Below are 25,348 nucleotides of genomic sequence, written 5' to 3' on the forward strand. Positions count from 1 at the left end.
TATATATATATATATATATATATATATATATATAACAGCAAAATACTTTCGACTGGAGAATAATAATGAAAAAATTTTGTAACAGTATAATAGCAAGAGATATTACAAATTAATGCATATTGTTAGATTAGTTTTGACAATTGATTCTTTTAATTTCTGCATCATATATTTACATATAAATATAATTAATAATTGTTGGCGTTTCTGATTTGATTGAATTGAATTTTTCAAATATCTAATTTTGTTTCTATTGAGATTATAAAAGAGAATTTAATGAACGTTTTTACGTGATCTGTCATATAACATTAAACCGATATGTATATATTTGCAAAAGCAGCTCTCCTTGCTGTCATTTGAGAATGTATAATAGAGACATTTTCTACATCTCAATAACATACAATATTTTAATTTTATCGCAGTCTGTTTTTTACGCTCAATTACCAGCAGCTCACAATATATTCGTTAATGCTGCGCAAATACGACCGTAGAATTGTATGCACAATTGTACGATGACTTATCAACTTGGACTATCTTGCTCATCTTATGGCCAGATGTACGTGTACTATAATTATATCATCATAATTATAATATCACATAACTGGTTTAAAAAATACATTTTTCTAGACATAAATCATCAATTTAAAAATCTCACGGAAAACTTTTAGTAAAAAATTAATAAATTGTATATGTATATAAAAACAACTTCTTTTTTTAAATGATAAAATTTACTTATTACTTTTTATATTCATATTTATATCATAGTAAAATCATATTTTTTACATATAATTAGCATATATATCTTTAACTTTTATTGTTAAAATATTTGTATGTGCATATACATATTATATAATTTTCTAAAACTTTTCAGGAGACGAAGATCTATTTTTTGTTCAATTGAATTAAAAATATAGTCTGTAAAAGAATATAAAAATACAGAATATTTCGTTATGATTAGATAAAATATTTTAGTCTCTAAAGTTAGACAAGTTTTGCGGTGGCAAATACGCAGCGTACAGTAGAAACAGACGTTACAGTCAGACAGTCGGACTAAATGCTCGACCTTTTCCCTGATGCTCGTATCTTCACGCCTTTACACGTTTCGCGTTCGACATATATATATGTGCAAGACAACATTGTCGGTGAAAGACTCCACAAGAGAGACAGGCCGTGATAACGACAGAGAGCGAATCGCACATTCGCCGAGAAGAAACGAGATTTATCCGGTATAAACCCGTGGTAGTCGGTTTCTGTACTACCTCGTACACATTCCCCGTTGCTGCGTATATACGCACACGCGCACGCATATATATGTACGCTCAGCAAAGTATTGTGTGTCGATCTTACATGTGAAGAAACGTTTCTTTGATTTCTTTACTCGTCGAATATCTGATGTATTCAGACGCTATTTTGGGCGATATAAGTCAATAAGATCCGGAGAATATTTTAATTATTATTAAAAAACTGGTATATTTAATTATAAAAAAAAAAAAAATAAATTTAAATATAAATATAACAAAAAAATTAAAAATTAATAAAAGTATATATATATATATATATATATATATATATATATAATGTTAAATTTCAAAGAAATCAATATTTGTAGAATCTGTAATCGCAAATTTTTGAAATCCGTAATGATGTGTGTGCCTCTTTTCAGACGAAATATACAAGATATATATTATTTTATCTGCTTTATAATAAAATTAAATTATAATAAAAATTTATTAATAAAAATTTATTATTTATCTAAATAAATAATAAATCGTAAATATAAAAAACACTAATAGTGTACAATATTAAATATATCGAAGTTTATCAAACATATTTATATATTTGATATATATTTGATATAATAATAATATAGCACAGAGAGAGAGAGAGAGAGAGAGAGAGAGAGAATATTTGCTTTTTAAAAGAAAAAAAAACGTATTATTTTAGATAAGTGTAGATAGTTAAAGAGATGAGCTCTTTTCTTAAATTATTGAACGGAGAGAGAAAAGTTGGTGCCATTGACGCGAGATAATATTTGCAAATATACGACAAAGGTCAAGATTGTTTGGAATTCTTGTCGAGGTCGACGTGTGCGCAATATGATAGCAATGAATGGTCGATAGTGACATGAAGGTTACGAGAATTGTGAACAGGGTATAATTAAATAATTCGTACAACGCGAGATCTTTGTGGAATGATTCGGTAATACTTGTAAGCTTTTTTATGCATTATAACATTGATTATGGAAGAAGTCGATTAAATTTATGTCACGTATCGATCGTATTTAAGTAACACGGTAAATTATCGTAAAGAATCTGCTTTATTTTTGTCGAATTATAAGTAAATAAGATCTTAATAATGTTAATTAAAATAAATTATAATTATAAATGTCTCTTCAAGCCTGCAATTTTGATATCATGCATATTGATATATTCGATATCAATGTTTTATTACAGGAAATTTCAGTGAAGGCAATTATTTGTTGCAATCTTTTAATATTAAATATCTTGATGATAAAATGCAATTTAAAATACAGCAAATGCAAAATTTATTTAAACCTTAAATGAACAATAATTTCTTTATCTTATGTATATTATTTTGTTATTTTTTAATTTCGACCTAAAAGTTCATTTTATTGAAGCTATAATTAAAAACATTTTTATTCCAATTTTATTTAAAATTATAAAACTATTTATCAGTCTTTGTTAAAGAAAAATTAATGCAAAATTAATAAAAATTCATATTTTTTTTTTGGTATAAAAACTTAGTATGTTTTCTGTTATAATAAAAATACAAAATATTTTTTATTATAATTGATAAAAGATAATTAAAAAATAAAAAATGATATCTGCGTATATTTTATTTATATTTTTTGTATAAAATTATATCTTTTGATCGCGTAATTCCGATGAATGATTTTCTCGTATATGCTCGAATGGAAGATATTGTTAAAAAGCAGATAAGTTTTAACAATTTATAATAATGGTGAGAACGATTTTAAATACAACATAGCATTATTAGCGCTGCTCCGGTGAAAGTTCTTTTCTGATTTCTTGACGAGGCGTGTGGATTAACATACGTAGAATGACGTTACTCTTTATTTAAAACTATCGATTAGTTATTTTTTATCGGAAAATTTTTAAACGTTTATACGAAATTGTGAGCAACACAAGATATCAGGCACGCCGCGACGATAGAAGATGAAAGTCGTATCGCGTGTCAGTAGTTCCGGTCGATGATTTAACCGGCGAGATGTGGCGAGCGTTAATTTTTCACGGCAATGTAACGCATGCCGCAACTCGCCTAACGCATTGCGTGATCTTTCGACATATTCAAAAAAGTTTTTATCATCACATATCTGCGTTACACATTATATCACATGTGCTAATAATAAATATGCGCGTGTACGACGATTTTTACAAACATTTACAAACGCATTTCAAAACGGATCGTTGCACTTTAGAGCGCCATGGCTCCTAATCGATTTATAGCTCAGTACTCGTCGAATACCAACGAGATCCTTCGAGAAGGTTTCCTGCAAACGACCACATTCGAACGCGTGTCGTGCGCTTCCTCATTGGCAACATACATGTGCGTAGGCTGCGTTTGCACAGCTGTGAGGAAATTTCTTTATCTTGTTATTTGCGAGCACTTCTCTCTGCTGTGCGGTTTATCAATTGGTTCAATTCTTTATTAATTCGTCAAATCCAAAATAAATATAATTTTTCTAATGACATTATAAAATACAAACGTGGCAATAACGATACACTAATGATACACTAATGATCTGTTTATCAAAGGATTTTTTATGTGTGTTTATAAAGTACGCGAGTACTTTGTACATACACGAGTATTTTTAGTAAAACAACTTTGCAGCTGTTTTAATGACGTTAATAAAGCAATCAGAACACGTTACGTTGCGATAAATGTCTATCGCGTTTTTATCCAGTATGTAACCAGTCGCTATTTACATCCGACAAAGGTCTTTTCCGACTTCACGCGCCGTGATTAAAGGTGCAGGATTGTGCGATATATCCCCACTGAAGATAAGCGCAACCGTGACACCGTTGTTCGGCGTTTTACCTCCATTGAACGCGACGACGCGCATAAACAATTGTTCGATCGTGAAACGACGAAATAAAGCTTCGTGTCTAGCGCACAAATCGCATGTCTCCGAAACGATTAAGAAAAAGTCTCGTCAGGTGAAATTCGCTCATGAAATATTGATTTACGAAGAATGCAGCAGCTCATACTCTTTGGTATCGTCTAGCTCTTCGCGACGACCGAGACGAGACGAGACGATATTGCCGGTTTCCGGTTACAGCGTAACAGGTCGACCTCTCGATTTACCGTTTGCACACCTTCACTATACGATTCTTTGCAATAATCGACGTGGCAATACATAAATTGTTACGTGTTTCTTACTTAAGTATACATGCAGTTGCCAGGTAGATTGCATCAATATTCAATTTTATTCCTCGCGATTGCGGTATGTAAAATTAAATGATTTCCGTGACTTGTGAGAATATCATAGAAATATACAGTAGATATAAACAGACGAGCGATCAAATTTCCAAGTCGTTGGTTTTCAATTAGCAAAGTAAACAAAAAACATACAACCGCAAAATATACCGCAAATTTCTAATTTATCTCTCGTTGATTGCTAAATAAAACTAATTAAAAATATCGTACACTTTAATTTTTTATTATCAATGCTTCTCTTAAATGAAAAAATGTCATGTTGTTTCTACCACTTACATTATTTTTGAGTTTGAAATATTATAATCTTTTGCAATAATTGTTTCTCTTTTTCTTTAGAATATTAACATGAAAATAATGACTTTCCTGCTGCAAAATATATAAGAAACAATAATTATTTTTGACTAAAATTATTTGCATAATTTAAATTGGCTTTTTTTTTTAATTACGATTTTAGAAAAAAAATTTTGTTGTAATGAAGAAATATGGCTCCTACATAGTTCAAATAGTGAATATATATTGAAACATTACTTTAAGAAATCAAATTTTATATAGATCCTAGATTATATTTTATTTCAAAGAAACCATAAGAGCGATTTGATAACATAAATAATTATAAAAATTTTTTACTTATAGAAAATATAAAATATTAAAATAGTTTCTTCTTTTTTTTATATAATTCTCCTTTTATATAAAAATTTTGTATTAAAAACTAATAAACAGACATTTTATCAAAAAAATTGTTTATATTATAATAATAATTATGTATAAATAAATTCGAAGAAGCAGCTTAGCAGTGAAAGCGCGAACGCGTTCGAGGAAACGATTCACAATCAGAGATCACTTTCAAATTGCAGTGCTGAGCGACGGGGGGCACGGTGGCAGCGGAGGCGGCGGCGGCAGTAACGGCACGACCAGCTGGGACAAAATCAAGTTGTGCGGCGCGGATTTCTGCGTCCTTGGCAACGGAGGCCACGAGAGTCTGGAGCGGCCGCCGGAATCCGAGATCTATGAAATCTCTTCGATCTACCTTACGTGCGTCATCATTGCCGTAATAATCGTCGCTCTATTCGTCGATCCTCTTTCCAGGTGAGTCCCGAATATACCGGAACGAAAGTTGTTGCCCGAGGAAGGGGGATGCTAATCGCTCTCGAGAGCGACGTGTTTTTATCGCCTACCAGGTATCAGCCGACTTAACGATCGTCGTAACATTTCGCGACGGAATTGCGCGTCAGATGAACAAGGACAAGCTGTACGAGCGGCCGTTGTGAAAAAACGTTAGAGAGTAGTCGGGGCTGGCAAACCTGATTACCTACTTTTTGGCTTGTCGTCGGTGATGGGAGATAACGCGCCGAATGTCAATCGATTGGATTTACATACCTATCTGTTCGCGCTGGGAAAAATAATTGATTGAATCAACTTGATCATAACATATTCTTTTTTTATACTATTAGAGGACTAATATCTAATATACTGCAAATCATCTCGCCGACACTGATTAAAATTTACTTGGAAAAATTTTATTATCTGTTTCGTTTAAAAGAAGATAAAATCAGGCAAATTGGGCGCTATGTTTTTCTCACTTTTTAGAAGGATCATTATTGATTAAATAAATATAAATATTGCATTCGAAAAGACTGGAAAGAATCAGGGATGTGTTTCTTAAATTTTTAATCAATAATCCTTTGATGAAAATTAAACAAAGCTTTGATTTTTATAAAATAATTTGACGCGGCAAATTATTATAGTTATAATTCTTTAGAATGTAAAGAAGCTTAAAATTTTAATTACTAGTTAATATCTCTATTTAATACCAGAGAGAGAATTTAAATAAAACATCAATATACATATTTAATCCGAGACATAGGCACTAAAATTCTCTTTTGACAGTCAATGTAAGAGAATATACAAATTTTAGAGAAACTCTCTTTCTATCTTTAATTTACGCTGCTTTACAATATGCCGAAGGATACGAACACTTATGTTGACGCAACAAGCGAGTCCAGAAACTTACCGACTTTTAATAAGTATGGTTCACGCTACGTGTATAGCGTTATGCAATCGCTACCAGCCAGTACATCCTGTCGGATGTACGCTATTTCGCAATCATAAGCAGAGCAATGGTTATGATGATCCTAAAATGGGGGAGGTAGGGGAGAGGAAATTTGGGTTGATGTTTCGCCGATCACGTCTATCAAGCTGTTGTTTCGTAATGCCGCAAAAAATATGACACACCGTGAAAATAATTTCAACTCATTTGTTCACCCGTCTTTGAAAAATGACAGGAAAGAAGCGATCGTTTAAAACGTACATATAACCTTTGGGACCGGATTTTCCAAACGATCTGATAATTCACGTAATCTATAACTATTACGAGTGCAAGTATAATAGCTGCAAGTTGCTTGTTTCGCAGAGAGAACATGAGTCAGTTTTTACAGACGAGTCAGATGAATTAGATTTTAATCTGTTCCTGGGAAGTACAGTTATGTAAATTGTTCAAATTTAAAATCAGCTCAAAAATATTCAAATATTATTTTACTCAACGATTTGTAAAAAATGATGTATCTGTAAATAAAGAAGAACTTCGGTAATTGTGCTCGTAAGTTTTGCGTAAAGGGATGTACATTTCGCTTTTTTACAGACAGTTGATACTGTGCGAGAAGTACATTGTCCCAGTACTTATCAAATCGGGAGAAAAAAATCTCTCTCGATTGTATATTATTCATTTATATTTAGAATCAACAGCCTGACGAAAACACGACGCGATCGCGCGTGACGTCGTCATATATTCATAAAACGTCTGTGCGGACGATGACAGTTTGAGCTATGCAATTCATACAGTGCAAAATCACGGATAAAATATATCATTGTCAGTGATCGTGCGCGCCGATAAGGCGATTTGATATACGAATGGTAGAGGCAGCTTCCTTTGTTACATCCCGCGCATGTCATCTTTCATGCGGTACATAATTACGGCATGCTCTACCTTCGCAATTAGGCTTCATTGTTGGCTCAACGCGCAATTACAGGCTTCTTTGTGGTGAACAGGTTTCGCGTCCTACTCGCGTAGATCAATGCAGCGGGTAGATACTAATGAAACAAAATGTGTTTTTTTTTGTTCAACTTTCTAGAAGTATTCGAGGAAACATTTAACAAGTTAATCTGCTGATTGCTTTGTCCTCATTTGCAAATTAAAAGTAGTCCGTCTTGTTTAATCGAATGATTTAACGTTTTGCGTGAAATAAATCTGTTTAGACACATATTATGGAACATATATTTAAAAAAATAGAAATAAATAGTATAAAAAAATTGTATATAAAGAAAAAATAAAGATTATATATATAATCTCTTAGCAAAATAACATAGCTAAATTTCTATTTTATTTTAGGGAAAATTTAAAAAATTGGAAACTACAATTTTTCGCATAAATATTATATATATCTACATATTTTTAGCGACAATCATTATTTTATTTTTTTTTTTTGCATTAATGCTGACTGCGCGTATCCTTGAACACGCTGCAAAGCAGCATAAATATAATCTCTTTATCGGAAAAATGTTTGTATTTTTTTTACATCGACTATTGAGAGATAATTAAAATAAGATTTACTATTTAATTACTTCTCGCATCCAATTAATCGCAAAAAATCCAGAGACATTGATCGACATAAAAAACCGATTGCTTATTAAGTTGTTCTCTTTTTTTCTCTTTTTCTCTGCCTCTTTAATATAGAAATTTAAAATTCTATAATAGATTATAAAAAAAAGTGTTGCATTGGCATTAATTAGATAAAAGGATTGGCTCGTGAATGTAAATATTCGATGCTGAATAATAGCAGCACTGATATATTCAAATATTGTTTATAGAACTGCAGTTTCATTTCTGCCGTCGGTAAAATCATGCTTTTCATATTCATCCTGCCACGGGAAGATGCTCAAGGACGCGTTTGTCCGGATGTAAGCAACTCTTAATGATACGCTGTCCGCCAAATTATTATCAGGCCACAGATTAGATTGCAACACACACACACACACACACACACACACACACACACAACATTATAAAATTTTACAAAATACATACTTTAAAACTTAAGTTAAATGCACGCTACATCAACTACCTTTTGTGATTAATAAAATTGATCTTCAGTCGCTGAGATAAAAAAAAAACATATCGCGATAATGTAGACGTAACATTAACGACACTTCTATATCGAAGACGACCGTTATCGCTGATCATAAAATCGCGGAGGGGAAGATCTTCCTGCGCATAGGTCTTGCTTCCTGTCCGCACACTTGGCCGATCAGTTTAATGAATTGTTTTTATAGACATCTATGAAATATACGTTTACGTTTTGTTCGTCGTGAGACATCAAGGCTGTTCAATGTGACCGCCCGGTAAATCAGTCGGTTCGGACTCTCCTTCGTGGAAAGAGCCAACGATAGAGTATTATGCTCGCAATTAGATGATAGGTGATAGATACTATCAGACTTATTACCGGTTGTAATTACGGCGTTACGGTTTTATGGCTTGCGTGACAACAGATTTTTTATTGTTTTTGCACATCGCCGCGCAAGATTCTGCAATATGTTATTATTTAATTCAATCCTTTCGCGATTTTGACGAATATAATTTGTTGTATTCAAACAACAAATAATATATTAAAAATATTAATTTAATTAGCATATATATTACAAATATTAATTAATTAGTAATATTTTCTTTATAATATTATTTATGAATTAATAATATATATAATATTATTTATAATCTTTTATTTCTAATATTTTTTTATATTTAATTAGGCCAAATTTTTATAATAAAAATTTTTATAACAGTAATTATTAATATATGATGCAAAAATGTATATAGCTAAATGACATCTTTATATAATATAATATATGAAATTTCTAGTGGATATAATATCAAAAATTAATATCAATTAATCGAATTAATCGATTATATAATCGATTAATTCTGTCCATCTTTTAACGTGTCTGTATTAATTCTTTTAATACAGATGTAACTGATAAATATTCTTTGGAGATTTTGAACAATTTTATTATGTCCTGCTGGATTTGGACATCCTCTTATTATGCTTGTTTTTTTTTTTTCATTCTAATGACGAATTAATCCGGAACTCTGTAACTATACTTAGACATCTTTAATTGCTGGGAAATTTACGACGGTCGCTGAGCCGCAGTTCGCGAATTGTTTTTTCGCAAGGCCGCACTTCTTCTGATTTACGTGTGTGTTAACGCGAGTTTTGATAACGAGAAACTTACAATGCTAGTCTGACGAAAAGAAAACGATGATAAAGCAACGCTCAGTTGCGCTGGGTATAGAGTGTTTCAGAAATATTTTATGATATCTTTGACTATAGATGTTTCCACATTTTGTATTATTAATTTATTCTTAGCAAAATTCTATGTGAAATCATTATTTATTACAATTTCTGATTGCTAGCATTTAATTTAATTAAAATATTGATCAAATCTTTAAAAAAATATTATAAAATAACAAAGCTGTATTTAAATCATTTATTGTTCTAGAATTTAACTCGCTAAAGTTTTTTTTTTAATTATTTACAATATTAATTAATAAAGTGAAATAAACTTGTTTATATATTGAATATTTATAGTCGAAAAGAAAATATCGCAGTGAAAGACACTCTATAGATATACATTTTATCATAGTTGTAGTAAAACGAATGTATTTAGGACACACGACGGCACGTACTGATACAACAACTTCTCACTCGCTGCTCGTGTTCTCGCTTAAATCTGCGAGAACACTTCTTCGTTATCGCTCTAAGAGAAACATATTCCCTTTGTTCACAAACGCATACCTGTTATCGTAAATGTAAGAAGCGGATCGTGTGAATTTGTGCGTACCGTTAGAAAAATATTTTGCTATTCTAATTATATCTAGCTTTTTATAATTTTTTTGCGAATTATTTTTACATGATGTATATATAGGATCGGCCAAACGTTCCAGACTCTGAGATTTTATAAAAAATTTAATTCTGAATAAAAAATTTTCTATAAACCTGGGACGAAAAATGCTTATATAATATCACATAAATATAAAAAGAAAAAAAGAAAGTAAAATCCACTTGTTAAGTTTAGTGCGCTATTGTGCTAATATATTTTTGTACTTCTCTATTAATAATTCTTCGAATAGATTCTCGTGCCAGTGTCTGAATCAAAGTGTCTTCTTCCACTTCTCTCTCCAAACATTGAAATTTCACGATCGCCGATGTTGCGCGTTGCGTAATAATCCGCGAACCGATGCATCATGGTACGGCTCTGCCGCGCTTCATTCATGCGATCGCTTACGGAGATACGCGTCGCCGTTCGATAATCGTCCACGATGAAACGCAGCATGCATAATACCAGTGCAGTTAGAAAAACTGACGTTTTCCCTGCGCTCATATATACATATCTTTTTCCGGTTTGCGCATATGCATGTCGCTAATTTGCTTTCAGTTATAGATAGATAGAAACATACACAAAGCAAAGATATTTACATATATATGTGTATATATATATATATATGTATATATATATAATTTATATATATATCTATATATATCTATATTTAATTCTTTTTCAATTTCCGTTACCAGCTTTGATATTTACCGGTTTCAAAAACATTGCGTGTCTGCTCACTGCATTATAAAATTAGCTTGTAATGCAAATCATGTAGTTACAAGTAATCATAGGTGTTTTAATATCATGATAGGGAGAAAAATCCATATTAAATTAACAGAATAATTTAATTATGCAGTTGCGCAATCAAGTTACTATTTATAATGCACATGTAGATAAAAGTTGTTAATACATATACATAGATAACTTTTAATTATTTTAAAAACAAAAATATATATACATATATTTTGCTAAAAACGCATGTCGATACACTGTCTTTTTAAAAAAAATTAAATTAATAGTTGAAATTAATACATCTCCGTTTTATTTTATGTCACGTCAAAATTATGAGGAATTAATTGTAGAAAATTATTTATCATAGATTTTTAATATATCAATATTTGAATATAATATATATTATCATATCCAGTATATAAATATTATTCAAGTTTATGGCAAAAATTGTGATAGAAATGTGGACGCTTTACTTGTTTTCTTTAAATGAAACGCATCATTGGTTACCGCTTTAAGAAAACAATAAGCCTGTTTAGCTAGTTTACAGCTGCCAGTTCACTTTACAATAGCTAACTATGTCGCTGCAATCTAGCAGACGACATCATTAGGAGAAAGATAATCCTGACCCGCATAATGTTTGCCGCGCTGTCGCGGAAGGCGAACCGCAAAACAAGACCGTAGCCGTAAATAAAATTATTGATATATCAACGTGTTACATATAAGTTAAATACTTTTCTCTTGCAAAATCAATTTATCTTGCATAACATGTATGTTACAAATTGAATAATAATAATTCATGCAAAACGCCGCGTTTGTTACCATAATTCTTCCGGAACATAATGTTACTGCTTTTCGCACAATTTGTAACTTCTCAATTCAGGTGGATAATAAATATTTAATTAGTTATAAATTATGTAAATATTTAAAAGATTATATATATATATATATAGCAAGTATAAAATATATTATATTTAAGATGAGTATTGCATCCATAAATTTAGAGAATTGAATTGGTTAGCTAAAATTAATTAACAAAATACACTTTTGTAATTTAAGAATTTCATTTGTGTGACATATATATACACTTAAAAAAAAGAAAAAATATTTAATATCAGCCCAGATTAATTTGATTAATCGTATTTGAATGACAATTATCAAACGTTTCATTAAATATTTTCTTTGATTATCCAAAACATTCAAAGAATCGATCGCGTTGCTCTTTCCTTCTCTTTCCTCTCATTATCGTTCGCCATAATATTATAGTATCGTCAGTGATATCTGCATATTGAATAAGTCTTACGTAAAAGAGATGAGCATGTTAGATCCGCATGCAGATTGCAGCCAAAACGTATTCTGTCGCTATCTTCCACTCGCGCTGCTTCCAAGGTTGAACCATAACGGTTTACGCCGAGTCTGAATACGTTGGAAAGCCTCGCGGAAATATGCATTCGTAAAAGCACACAGCTGTGGTTGAAAGAGGTAAAAAGGATCGTTTATAGGCTACATACCATGTGAACGTTCGCGGCCGGATATAAAAAAATTGCGCGTGATCAACACAAAAACGCGGAAAATGAAACAGATAATGATAATGAGTACATAAAATTTATTCATAATTAAGCAAAATACTAACTATGTTCTACAAATTGCAAGCAATCATTCTGCCGTATAAGTGGAAAAATTAAGTATAAAAACAATTTTAAAAATTATTTTAATATCAATAATTTTTGCATCATTAATCAAATGGATTATTCATGCTTATTAAGAGGATTAATAGATTAAAAGCTTGCTCAGTCGACGTTTGATCAAATATATTTTCTTCCAAGATCCTCGAATGGATCATAGAGAGTCACAATATCGGTACCGAGTCCATTAAAAATATTAATCAGAGAATTGTTGAATTATGTATCTGGATTTAGCCCGCGGCGACTCTCATCCATATCATATAATTCGCTATCACATCATGACAATTTCTCTTTATTTCGATAAACATTTGCATGTGGAAACACGACTTCGTGGCGCCACCACGACGAAATCAGCATATGAAAAAAAAAAAAATAACATATATAGTAATAATTCGTCTTTAGCCAGGTATATGTCTGAGATGAACGATCATCCCGTCAACTGTCATGGCCGTTTGTCAAGTTGTTAATACATGCGTGATTAACAAGTCGCGATTCAAAAGCAATATGGAGCAGTCATATAGATTGCCGCGAAAGATATATTACTCGTTTTGTTGCCTCCTTTTGTCTGGAGAAATATGTCTGAGGTATACATGTCTTTGCAAGTGTCGATTCGCACCACGTTCTCCGCGGATCTAGACGGTGGCTGTGGCTTCAGCCGGGCCCAGAAATACTGCAAACGTGTTCTCAGGAATGTCGTCCTCCGGGGTGGAGAATATTCGCTGAGCTGTCGAGCGTTTAGCGGCACAATCGAGAGATTTACTTTGTGAATTTACCGACAAGGCACCGGCTGTATTGCCGTACCATCTCGGGCCCCAACTTATCGCGGCTCTTAGGAACGATTTATATCTGGTTTGTCAGCTAAATTTAGCGCCGGGATTCTATTCGTCGGATTTTTTTGCGGTAAAACATAAAAGAGTACTTTTCATTCCCACCACCATATTAATTTTTATGATGTACGATATTCAAGACACTTGCTGATATTTATTTTCTTTTAAGATATATCCTGTATTTTCTCTTATCGCAAATCTTTTATCGTATTTTATATAATTTTTAGATTAAATTTAAATAATATAAATATAATATATATATATATATATATATATATATATATATATATTTATAATAATATAAAATTTATAAAAATATTAATGAATCTTATGCACATAATAGGTTTTACAGAGCAAAATCGATTTTCTTTATCTTGAAATATAAATTTTTTTTATGTTAAAAATACTTTGGTCTACCACTCTCTGACATTGGATCTCTTCGCAAGAATATTACACAAAAGCAAGCTTTAAAATATTTAAATTTTCTAAGAATTTTCTAAATACCGCATATATTTTAATGGCACGTGAATATTTCAGATGGCAATCTCATTAGAGCCTTGTCCAACACGAGAATTGTGATATAATATTTCCATTTTTTTTTTTATTTTATTATTTTATTTTTTTATTTTATTAGAAAAAAAACAATATTATATGTTATAAACGCGCAATAATTAAACGCCGCTCTTTATAGTGTTATCAAAAATTTTTTACAGCAAAATAGAGTTTACATTAAATAGGTCTATAAACTTTTTATTTCCTAAAAATATAAGAGAAATAGAAATCGTGTTTCATTATCCTACTCATTGTCAGTCATTGATTTATTACAAATAATGTAAAATGATCGAAATCGATTCATATGGCGTCCGAGTTCACATTCATGTAATCGCGACATGAAACGATGAATGAATCCGGCTTGGACACGCGATATCGTTCAATGGCAGTGTATACCAGTGGAAGTTTGCTAATTACGCAATCCATTTCCGCGTGGCTTACGTTGCACGGACACTGAATAAGCACATGGATGGTACCATCGCGATAATAATTAATCTCGGTCATCATTAATCCATATCCAAGCGAGCGTGTTCTTCCTTTTTGCGAATAGCGGCGCAAAAGTTTGCCGGAAAATCGTACGTTCTAAGCGGCAGCTGATCATTATTGTTCATTCAGTTTCCCGCTCTTTTGTCCATCTGACTCTTGATTTATGTATTACATACAAAATTATATTTAACGTAAAATATAACCGCGCTGATTATTAAAATATGATTTTAATAATATAGACGTAGTTATATCAAAATAAAAATTTTGAATAATTTTAAATTTTAATAATTATATTATATGTAATAAGTATATCCCTCTTAGATATAAATGATTTTAATAAACAATAATATAGCAAATTTAATAAACAGAGATAACTATTCTATTCAATTACTATTGATCAAATCGTTAAAAATGTGCAATTCTTCCAGGAAAAACCAGTAAATGAGAACTGCTTCATCGTTAAAACGTATTATTAGATAAGCCTCTCGAGTAGCGCAGTTTTGTCTTCCCGGAATCAGACAAATTATCTCGTACATTTATTTTGTTTCCGCACATTTACATTTATCGCAAAAAGTAGAAATAGACTTATTGTGTTCATGTATAAAATTAAACTAAAGCAATAAATCGCAGAGAACGATAGTATTTTAGCTTCTTAAGAAGACATTAATGCTGACATAATTCTCAATTGTCTTTCAGGTACGGCGAGAAGCAACGACGGTCGGATAGTCAAGAAATAAGTGGCATTCAATTGCTCTCCGCTACAGCTTACCAGCTAAAAAAACCTTATCAGCAATTGCTGATACCGATCACGGTATGGATCGGTATGGAGCAAGCTTTCATCGGCGCCGATTTTACGCAGGTGAGTTCTCGAAACGCATAAAGCTTTTAAATCGCTCTTGTTCCATATAAAATTCTGTCAATATAAATTAATATTAGAAATTTAATCACAATCACATTTTTATGAAATCTTATATTTAATTAGAAGGAAGAATATTTATATTTATTGTGTAATATTTGATTTTATCTTTTTAACTTATATACAATCAGTAAAAGTTTAATTAATGCAATACACATGTATTTTATGCTTGTAATAAGAGCAGTAAAAAAGAATTTTAATTCTTTTTTTTTTTTAGCAAAGAATCAAATTCCTTATTCATAAATTTTATGAATTATTTGCACAATTAATAATGATGATCGTCTTTAATATTAATAAATGATAGAATGCGAGTAAATGAATTTATCACGGTAGATAGATTCGTTCATGGCTAGTGAAATATACAGCACTTTCTAATGACAGCTGTTGGTCGCGCTGTCGTCATATAAATTGATGCCGGTCACTCCCTTTCGTGCACATTGTAAACTGCAACCGTTGATAAAACAATGGCATTCCATTTTGCAATCTATATATCGCTGTTTCGTGTATCGACCTTTTATTGCGAGTCATTAGTTCTTCCACGTGTTTTCGCAAATCATTGATAAGGAAATGATCGTCCTTGATTTCGTACCAGGATCCAACATTAATGAGGCACAATGACGTCAACTCAATTTGCCTCTGTAACTATTATCGAGCCGTCATCGGCGAAGAAACAAAAAAAAAAGAGACAAAAAAAAGCAAGATTCCGTATTCCTGTTTATAGTATTCTGCTTTCTTATTCCCGGGCACGTACTGTCCGGTTCTATTTATGGCGTTATACCGTGCGAAGATTTATCGACGCCATTTCACAATAGCGTACATCGCTGCGGCCTGGAAAATGTAATTATTTGTCATGACAAATGGCAGTCTTCGAAAACGATAAAAACCCGATCACAAGAGGAATATTTCACATGAGATAAAACGGATACGTGTTTAATACAAAAGAAGACTAGTCTATGTGAAAATGCGAAAAGAACATCCAATTTATTATATTATTAGAGTTAAGATAATGATTCAATCACAATACGCAAGTTACGTAATTATTTACATTACAGATCTGTTGATCGAACTGTTAACACTTGATAAAAACGCTCAAGTTAGCTTCTGACGATTTTCTACGTAAAATCATTTATTTATTTATCAATTGTACTCAATTATTTAGAAAATATTTACAATGATCCTTTTTGGAGTATATCCTAATCGAATCCCGAGAATTTGCGGGTAACCTACTTTTGAAGAAGGCTACAAAGAAATGTATGATGGAAACCTCTCACAGTCGATCGCCAAGCTCTATAACCGGTTGGTCTCCAAGTAGATTTTCTCTTTTTGTGCGCTTCAACTGGCGCCAGAGTCTACCTTCCGATCCGGCCTCGAATTATTGCAAGTCGGGACGACAGTCTTCGTCTTCTTCATCGTTGATAGTAACAAGTTGATAGCAGTCTTTGACCATTGCGGGAATAAATGGATACTTTTCTTTTCGTCGGCACGGAAACTGTCATCAAGATTACGAAGGCGAAGTCGACGACATAGCCGACAACGTCGGATCTTTCTAGACCTTTTAATTTGTTTTGATTGTGAGGCAAAGATTTGTTGCTCCGATTCTATTTTCTATAAAATTATTGTCAGTTTTTGTTCGATTCTTTGATTCTTATGTTTCTTGATAAAAATTCTGTATTTTATGTATAATGTTATAATCGATATATTAAATAATTTGTTGCTTAAATCTCTTTATATACGTTAACAATTATATATTTTATTAACAAACTTATTAACGAAAAATTTTTATTTGCGATTAATAATTGGATTAAAAAAAATGTCTGTTAGAGTAATTAATTTGTAATATCTATGAAATAAATGATTTTGTTGGTAGAATCCCTTTAATTTGATCGCATGATCTATGCTATTATGTTTATTTATATGGAATAATCTGAATTTATATGAAACAGAGTTACTTTGTGGAAATATATACAAAAAGTTCTAGAAAGAAAGTAAAATAAAATTAAGAATTAAAATCTGCTAGAAAATTTAGAATTAAAAACTAACAACAAATAATTATACATAAGATTAATTATTTAAATTTAAAAAAAAATAATTAAAATATTAAGCATTACAGTATATACATCGATATCGATAATTAAAATATTTAATGCAAAAAAGTTTTTGACATTTAATGTGATTTTCCGCGCAAAACAAAAAATAAATATTATTGCGGTAAAATGTGCGAGTGTTTAACTTGCTTTTCGCGAATTTTCTCTTCGATTTTTCTTTACGCACGAAACCTCGCTATAACGACAAGTCACAATCAATGAAATGCAATAAAAGATCGACCTGAATCAGCGTTAGAACTCGTGCTAGATATAGAACGCTGTTTTTCCATGCGTGATATCACCCCGCGCGAGGACGCATGATCATCTTCCGGAAACACGTGTTACTGATTATAGATACGAGAGATGCTAGGATCACATTTGTGTTACCTCTTTCGAGAATGACTTTATTGAAAAATGATTTATACGCAAAATGTATTGTTGAATATGCGTTCCAAAAATAATTCTAGTATTAATAAAATATGTATGTCTCATAATCTTTTATTTTGGAAAGATGTGTGTCATATTTACACTCTGTAATTAGATAAATTGAAAAATTTATTTCAGCATATAATCATTGTTGTAACTCGGAAATTATAATGAGATACGTTTATCTTTTTTATTAGATAAAAAAAGTTTATTATAAATAAACAAGATATATACTATGTATTGCACGTATTGTGTTGTACAATATTATGCGAGCATTAAAGTCTCGAAGCTTTGAGTGCAATTGATTTCAGCAAGTACGCGAATAAAGACATAAATAGCTTTTTATCTATTTGTGTATAAATACAAAAGTAAACATTAATTATAAAATTAATGGTATATATACGTTTTTAATTTTGCAATTGGATGTTATATTAATGCGGACAATTCAAACAGTTATTTTTTTAGCAATCGCATTAAAGACAGAAAAATATAAAGCAAGATGCATGTTAAATTATTATTTAAATTAGAATTTTTCATCAAGAGTAGATTAAAAGAAAAAGTATACTCAATTGTGATAAAAAATTAAAAGAGAAAAAGAAAAATATTTTCTACAATGCTGTTTTAAAAGCAATCTGTTTTGTGCACTTAAGCCAAATAATTTTTCGAAATGAATAACTACTAAAAAATATAAAATTAAGCTTTTCTAACATAAAATACACCATAAATAGAAAAAAATTTATTATATTTTAGGAGGCAAGATTTGTATATTCGTTACATGCGTATATATAAAACTGAAAAGCTACAGTACATTAAATTGAAATATAATTAGCTAAAAATAATAACAACGAAACATTAGAATGTGTGTTACAAAAGAAAATGATTAAACACATCTCCCCACACACACACCCATGATAGTTATATGCATTAGATTTAGAAAGTAAATATACATTAATTAGAGATACATATATGTTTGTTTGCTATGAAAGCGAAACAAGAAAAACGAAATAAGAAAAGGAAGAGATATGTATATGAAAGGAAGAGATATTTAGTAAAGAAATAAATTTTTCTTTAAAAACTCTTTATGTTTTTTCATCTGGAAGTGTGCGTGACATAGCAAGAATATTATTAAATAAGGAGATTTATATTTGAAAACAGGATATAACGTGATACTTATTCACGCACAGTATAAGGAATATAATTAATAATTGCTCTGAGCTGCTCTAAGCTGTAATGAAGAAAAAAACCGTGGCAATAATAATACCAGTCTGTATGCTATTTCGCCCAATTGAAAAGATGGATTTGCGTAATTTGTATGCTGTCTAGCTGGTAATCGATCCGCAACAATATCTTTACGTTTTCTCAGATATTACAAATATGGTATCTCGCAAAAACACGTCTCAGTTCAGTGTTTAGTTTTTACGATACAATCGCGATCAAGCTACGGCAGTTTTAATTTAACGGATCATTTTTTTCACTTTACCTTCTCTTGTCTCTGTAGGCTGTCGGCTAGAATTCCAGCTATATTTTTAAAATGATGCCAATTGAAAATATTTATATCGCTTGGAAAACTACATTCGTGACAATAGAAATTTGGACTTAGTTTAGACTTTTGGATATATTTACGCTTGGATATAAAGAAAAAGATTGCGTATATCACCTTATTTCTATAAATTGCTCTTTTATTCAAAAATAGATCTATTTTAAGAACGATCGAATTAGGTACATTCTTCCGAACTTTTAGATGCTACTCATTGACAATCTCCATCGAAGAAACGTAAGTTTCACGTAAGAAGCTAGAATTAATCGGGGAAGGTCGTGCATCGGGTAAACCCCCTCGTTATTAAACGACCCTGCATTATGACAAAAAGTGCTTCAGACTAACGAGTCGCAACTTGTTCGAAACTGGTTCGCCGACAGGTCGTACGACGTCTTCGTCTCTGGTAAGACGGGTAATTGGGCAATTAAACTTATGCAAAGAGAGAAAATTAGATGAGAAAAGAGAGAGAGAGAAAGAAAAAAAAAGAAGAGAGAAGAGGAGGTGCAGACTTCGCTGAGTCAGCTGAGTGGCGCTGGACTTGTTATAAATAGCCCGGCGAGCTTATTCTCGCGCCGATCCGGCGATACCGGATTTTCATACCTGAAATTCCACGTACCAGTATTTCTTTTACACGTGAGCCGGATTGCGTGCATGTATACGCATACACGTGGCCACGACTCGTTTCGTTCTTCGATATATATAAGTGAATGCCTCGGGGCTCATATATATAAGTCCATTCAAATGCCCGGATGTTGTCAGATCGAGAATCACACCGAAGTATTAAAGGAATGCGACGTTACGACCGCCCCATGGAACTCAATGAAACCATAAATACAGTCGACTTGTAACAAAGAAATTTTTAATCATGAATTAATACGGTTGTTTAAGAACAAAAACTCGGCGCAAATTTCTTTAATTCATTCCAAATTTCTTATATATTTGAGCATCGGTAAAAATTTTATTTGATGTTTATATAAATAAGAAAGAGAAGAAGAATAAAAGCATAAAAATAATTACTATTATAAGATGTGAAGGTTTACAAAGTGCTTTACGAATTTGTTCCATTCTCAAAAAAATATAAGTTTAGAATTTTTTTTCCAATGACAATATTGTATGCGCATTTAAAACATACTTTCGATTTAAAATGTATATTATTTAATACATATGTCATATCAAAATCACGTTTTCTTGAATTTATTGCGTCCTCCGCAGAAAATATATTCTCCGTATCACTACAAGTATATAAATTGAGTTATTAAATATACATATAGCAACGTATCAATCACGTTTTTTTTTGCACTTATTGCTTTGTCCGGAAAATATACGCTTGTCACGGAAAGTGACTTAATATACGTACCTATTTATCAGCAGTACATTTTATGTTGGACATAAGTATTCATTCGTCGCATATATTGATTGAGATGTCTTCGAAAAGATTCATTCATTGTACTGTCTTAATAAGATAGCTGTTTGCCTTGAGCTACAGGATGACATAATATAATATGCGCCATATTTATATGTATGAAAGTGGAAATACTCAAATGCATGCGTAATACAAAGAAATTTACTAAATAAATAGATATGATTATGTATGACTAATATGATTAAAATGATATTTTTATTTGTAATCAATGAAAAGATAAGACGTTTTTATGAGTCAGTATTAAAACTGTCGATGCTTATAATGTTCAGTTCTTAAATAAACATATGTTAATTTCTTTATTAATTGCACGGGTCTTTCAATGTTCGAGATTAATATATTTAGCAACATAAAGTATTCGAGGAAGACGTCAATATATCGCAAAAAATAATCACACAAATATTTACATGACGCTACTTCAATTTTTATGGAAGAATGTATAATTAGTCAAAGTTTTTTTTGCAATGTTAGAGAACATATTTTGTAATGTATTTATATAAAAATATAATCTATAAATATAATATATCTAAAAAATCTAGAAAATTAATAATTGTATATAACGTCTCCATATGAAGAATTAAATATTTTTCAGAATTTACAATCGGTGAATAAATATTTTACACAGCTTCTAAATCGAATTTAATCGATGCAGTAGGTGTATGATTAATGATAGATACGTCAATGAATTGAGGTATCTATCATAATACTCTTGAATCATCAGTAACTTTGCGCATCGATTATTTTTGGCGCAAATATTCGGCAAATCTCACATTCAATGTAACATGTACAATAGCATATAATTTCTTATTTAATATTCTATAGAATATATATGATTATCAATTTTTAATCTATCATTAACAATCATTATCTTTTTTAAACGGAAAAAAATATATAGTCAGATATCCTGTGATGTATAAAAAAAGAGCGTATCCTTGTAATGCTCTTTCAAGGACATGCGTTTTGGAATCTTAGAATAGTAGCTTAAGTGTTATAATAGATTTAAATGAAGAATAAAAAACGTTTAAATATGATTAAATGAAGAATTCACAGATAAAAAAGTTCGCTCTCAGTCTGTCATTATATTGTGTTAAAATTTGATGATTGATGGGATGATAATTGCAAGATAGCGTTGATATATACACACGAAAGCAGATTGACATCAGCTTCTCTTATAGAACAAGGGCATCAATTTATTCAACAAAATAAAATATGCATAAAAATATGTAAAATATGCATAGAAAAAAATAGATTTGGTATTCTTCTATCTGTGTGACGCTTAATAGCGTATTATCTAGAGAAAGATTATCTGAAATGAAAGCCATTGTGTTCCAATTATTAATCTAATTTATCAGCAATCTTCAACGCGCAAAAAAAAGAAAGGAAAAAAGAGAGAATTTAATTTTGATTTGGATTTGGAATGCCATAGATCATCTTTGGCGAATTAAAAAAAGAAGTAGTAAATCGAATCCTTTTGTGTCTTTCCAGGCGTACATCTCCTGCGCTCTAGGTGTCCACAGAGTCGGCTACGTCATGATCTGCTTCGGGGTGGTCAACGCTGGCTGTTCGTTGTTATTCGGCTCATTAATGAAATTCGTCGGCAGACAGCCGCTGATGGCACTGGGCGCCATCGTTCATGCCTCCCTCGTAGTCGTTCTTCTCATGTGGAAGCCGCATCCTGATAATCCTTACATTTTTTATTCGGTCTCAGGTCTTTGGGGTGTGGGTGATGCCGTGTGGCAAACGCAAGTCAATGGTAAGTATTTATTATATTTTATATGTTAATATTAGTTTAAATATTGCAAAATAAAAAAAATACAGATGAGAAATTTATGTATGATATAATAAAAGAGATAGTACGTTATTAGGATAGTTTTTTAAAATTGTTGTTTTCGATATGTCAATTTTAAAGCCATTTTAATTACTTCAACCACTGTGAAATAATCGAATGCCGGCGTTGCGCAAAATATTACGTGATAGACGTAATTAATCATACGGCTTGCAGGTTATTACACGCGCAATCGAGTATAATAAACCGAACGATATTTCATTACATCATAGACAGACTAAAAGATTATTCAGATTAATATTAAATTCAAGTTTATAATATGTTGTGCTTATTTTCATAATCGAGGATATAAGGAAGCAAACGCCATATCATTGTATTACATCAGGGATCCAAAAAAAAATTATTTAAATTCATTTATCCCATTATTATCGCGGATTTGAAGTCCGTAATACAATAAAGGATAAGCAAATCAATTTTGAAGACACGGATTTGTCTAATAATCTCTCTTTTTTTGATATTTCAAGAAAATTGAATTTTTGTTATAAGCGACTGGCCCGTTCAAGACCGGCTATATTCCATATTTGTTCACAATCAACCCGGATATTGATGACTCAGACAAATACTTGACAGCTGCTCTTAACACATTCATGACAAAAAATAATATTGGTCTAAAAATAAGTTACTTCTCATTAATATTAACGTTCTTACTAAATTAGAGGGTCACTGATCTATTCAGTTTGGGAAAAGAGAGTTCATAACAAACATAAAATCATCGACTATAATATTTTGCATTACGTAAGCGTCAATTTGTCTGCAATTTTTTACGAATACGTAAGAATTGTAAGAAAAGTATCTTTTTTATATAGCAATCGCTCATCATTGATAAGACAGATACATTGTAGAAGATTCGATGATGTAATCTGTAAAAAAATCAATCGTAACAGAAAGGAAGTAATAAATCGCAAATTACTAAATAGCTAAATTGCTTTTCGATAATTAGCGATTGGCGTATCGATAATAATATAATTTTCTTTATATTAGTTTGCACATGCCGCCGCCATATAATTGTATTAATAAATCAAAAGTTGCATTAACAAAAGAGTCAAATGATTAATGAAAAAGCTTTCGTAAAGCAGCGCCCGGAGGAATTGATTAAGATGACACATAGAAAAAGTGATAATTTCGTGACACATATAAAACTGAAGTATACACTATATAAGTCCTCATCATATCATCGTAATGCCATCGTAATATTCTTGTATAAATTTTAAATGGAGCAATAAACATTGACCATCATAGAACTGGACGGTCATTGATATTTAAAATTCATAATATAGGAATATTTAATGTTACATTCACGTGATGGTGACATTACGGATAATATGATACAAAGAAGACACTATATATCGTCAATGTTTGTTTGTATTATATTCTCGAGAAAGATTAGAAAAAGAGATCTCTTTCTCTTTCTTTCGCAAAAAATTTATTGACATGAAACCAAACAAATATTCATGTATGTATATATGTGTTTACTACAGCGTTAACGGAAGACGACGATTCTGACCTTTGTATTGATTAGATCATGCCCAAAAATTTTCTCAAAGATACACACAAATACATACATTGGTTGGCACAAAACAAACTACTCAACATTAATTTTTCGTATTTAATTTTCCATTAATTTGTTGGGTTGATTAGCAAATAAAAAAAAATCCACACTAGGTATTATATAGATATCAAAGTTTTTTAGATTTCCCATATTATTAGAGCCATAATCAATTTTTATTCCTTTATTTCAAGATGAAAAAAAAAAAAATATTCGAGCAGCGTCAATAATTCAATTTTGATTTAATTTTTACTCGTTCGTAACTGCAATTTTCACATGTAACAAACAACCAAATGACACACAGCAGACTTGTCTTTATATAATTAGAACTTTTGCAATTATACGAACGGAATAACGAGTCTCGGGCATTTCTTTTCTGCCATAATGTATAGTTCTTGCGAGATTAATCGCTCAATGATTTTCGTTTGAGTTGCATCTCGAGATTTTGCAAAAACCGATATGTAAATCAATCTATCCAAGTACATTAAAGCTTACAATATAGGTAACTGCATTTACCTCGCATCCGGCTTTGTAGGAATAATTGCGTGCATTGCGCGTGCACCGTGTGAATTTCTAATTTCAACGTACTATTATAGATAATTAACGATCACGCATGCGATATCATTATTTAAAAAACTTTTAAAAATATTCTTTCAAGTCTCTCTAAAAACATATTGCGGAATAATCTCGAATTACACCAATCACTGATGGAAATTTTTTTTTCTATCGTACGTCGGCAATTTATGAAAATAACAAGTTATTATTACGCAAGACTTGAAGATTAAATCGGAAAATTTCATTTGTCAAGTTTCAATTGTGTAAATAGGGCCTTAAATTTAAATATAGATATATTTAGCGATTAAAATTATTCCTCTACCATGAATTGA

The 25,348-nt window shown here is 31.1% G+C and overlaps 1 protein-coding gene across 2 annotated transcripts in view; it reads left to right on the forward strand.

Moving 5' to 3' along the window:
- The window catches only part of LOC126849681 (UNC93-like protein), a 49,613-nt gene that overhangs the window by 18,229 nt on the left and 6,036 nt on the right, over positions 1–25,348 (forward strand). For both annotated transcript variants that reach the window (XM_050591766.1, XM_050591764.1), the window contains exons 3-5: positions 5,331–5,562; positions 15,383–15,545; positions 22,555–22,822. In XM_050591766.1, coding sequence (XP_050447723.1) covers positions 5,331–5,562; positions 15,383–15,545; positions 22,555–22,822 — 663 coding nt within the window. The remainder of the gene's footprint in view (positions 1–5,330; positions 5,563–15,382; positions 15,546–22,554; positions 22,823–25,348) is intronic.

The sequence above is a fragment of the Cataglyphis hispanica genome, chromosome 5, assembly GCF_021464435.1.
Source record: "Cataglyphis hispanica isolate Lineage 1 chromosome 5, ULB_Chis1_1.0, whole genome shotgun sequence".
Classification (NCBI taxonomy): Eukaryota; Metazoa; Arthropoda; class Insecta; order Hymenoptera; family Formicidae; genus Cataglyphis; species Cataglyphis hispanica.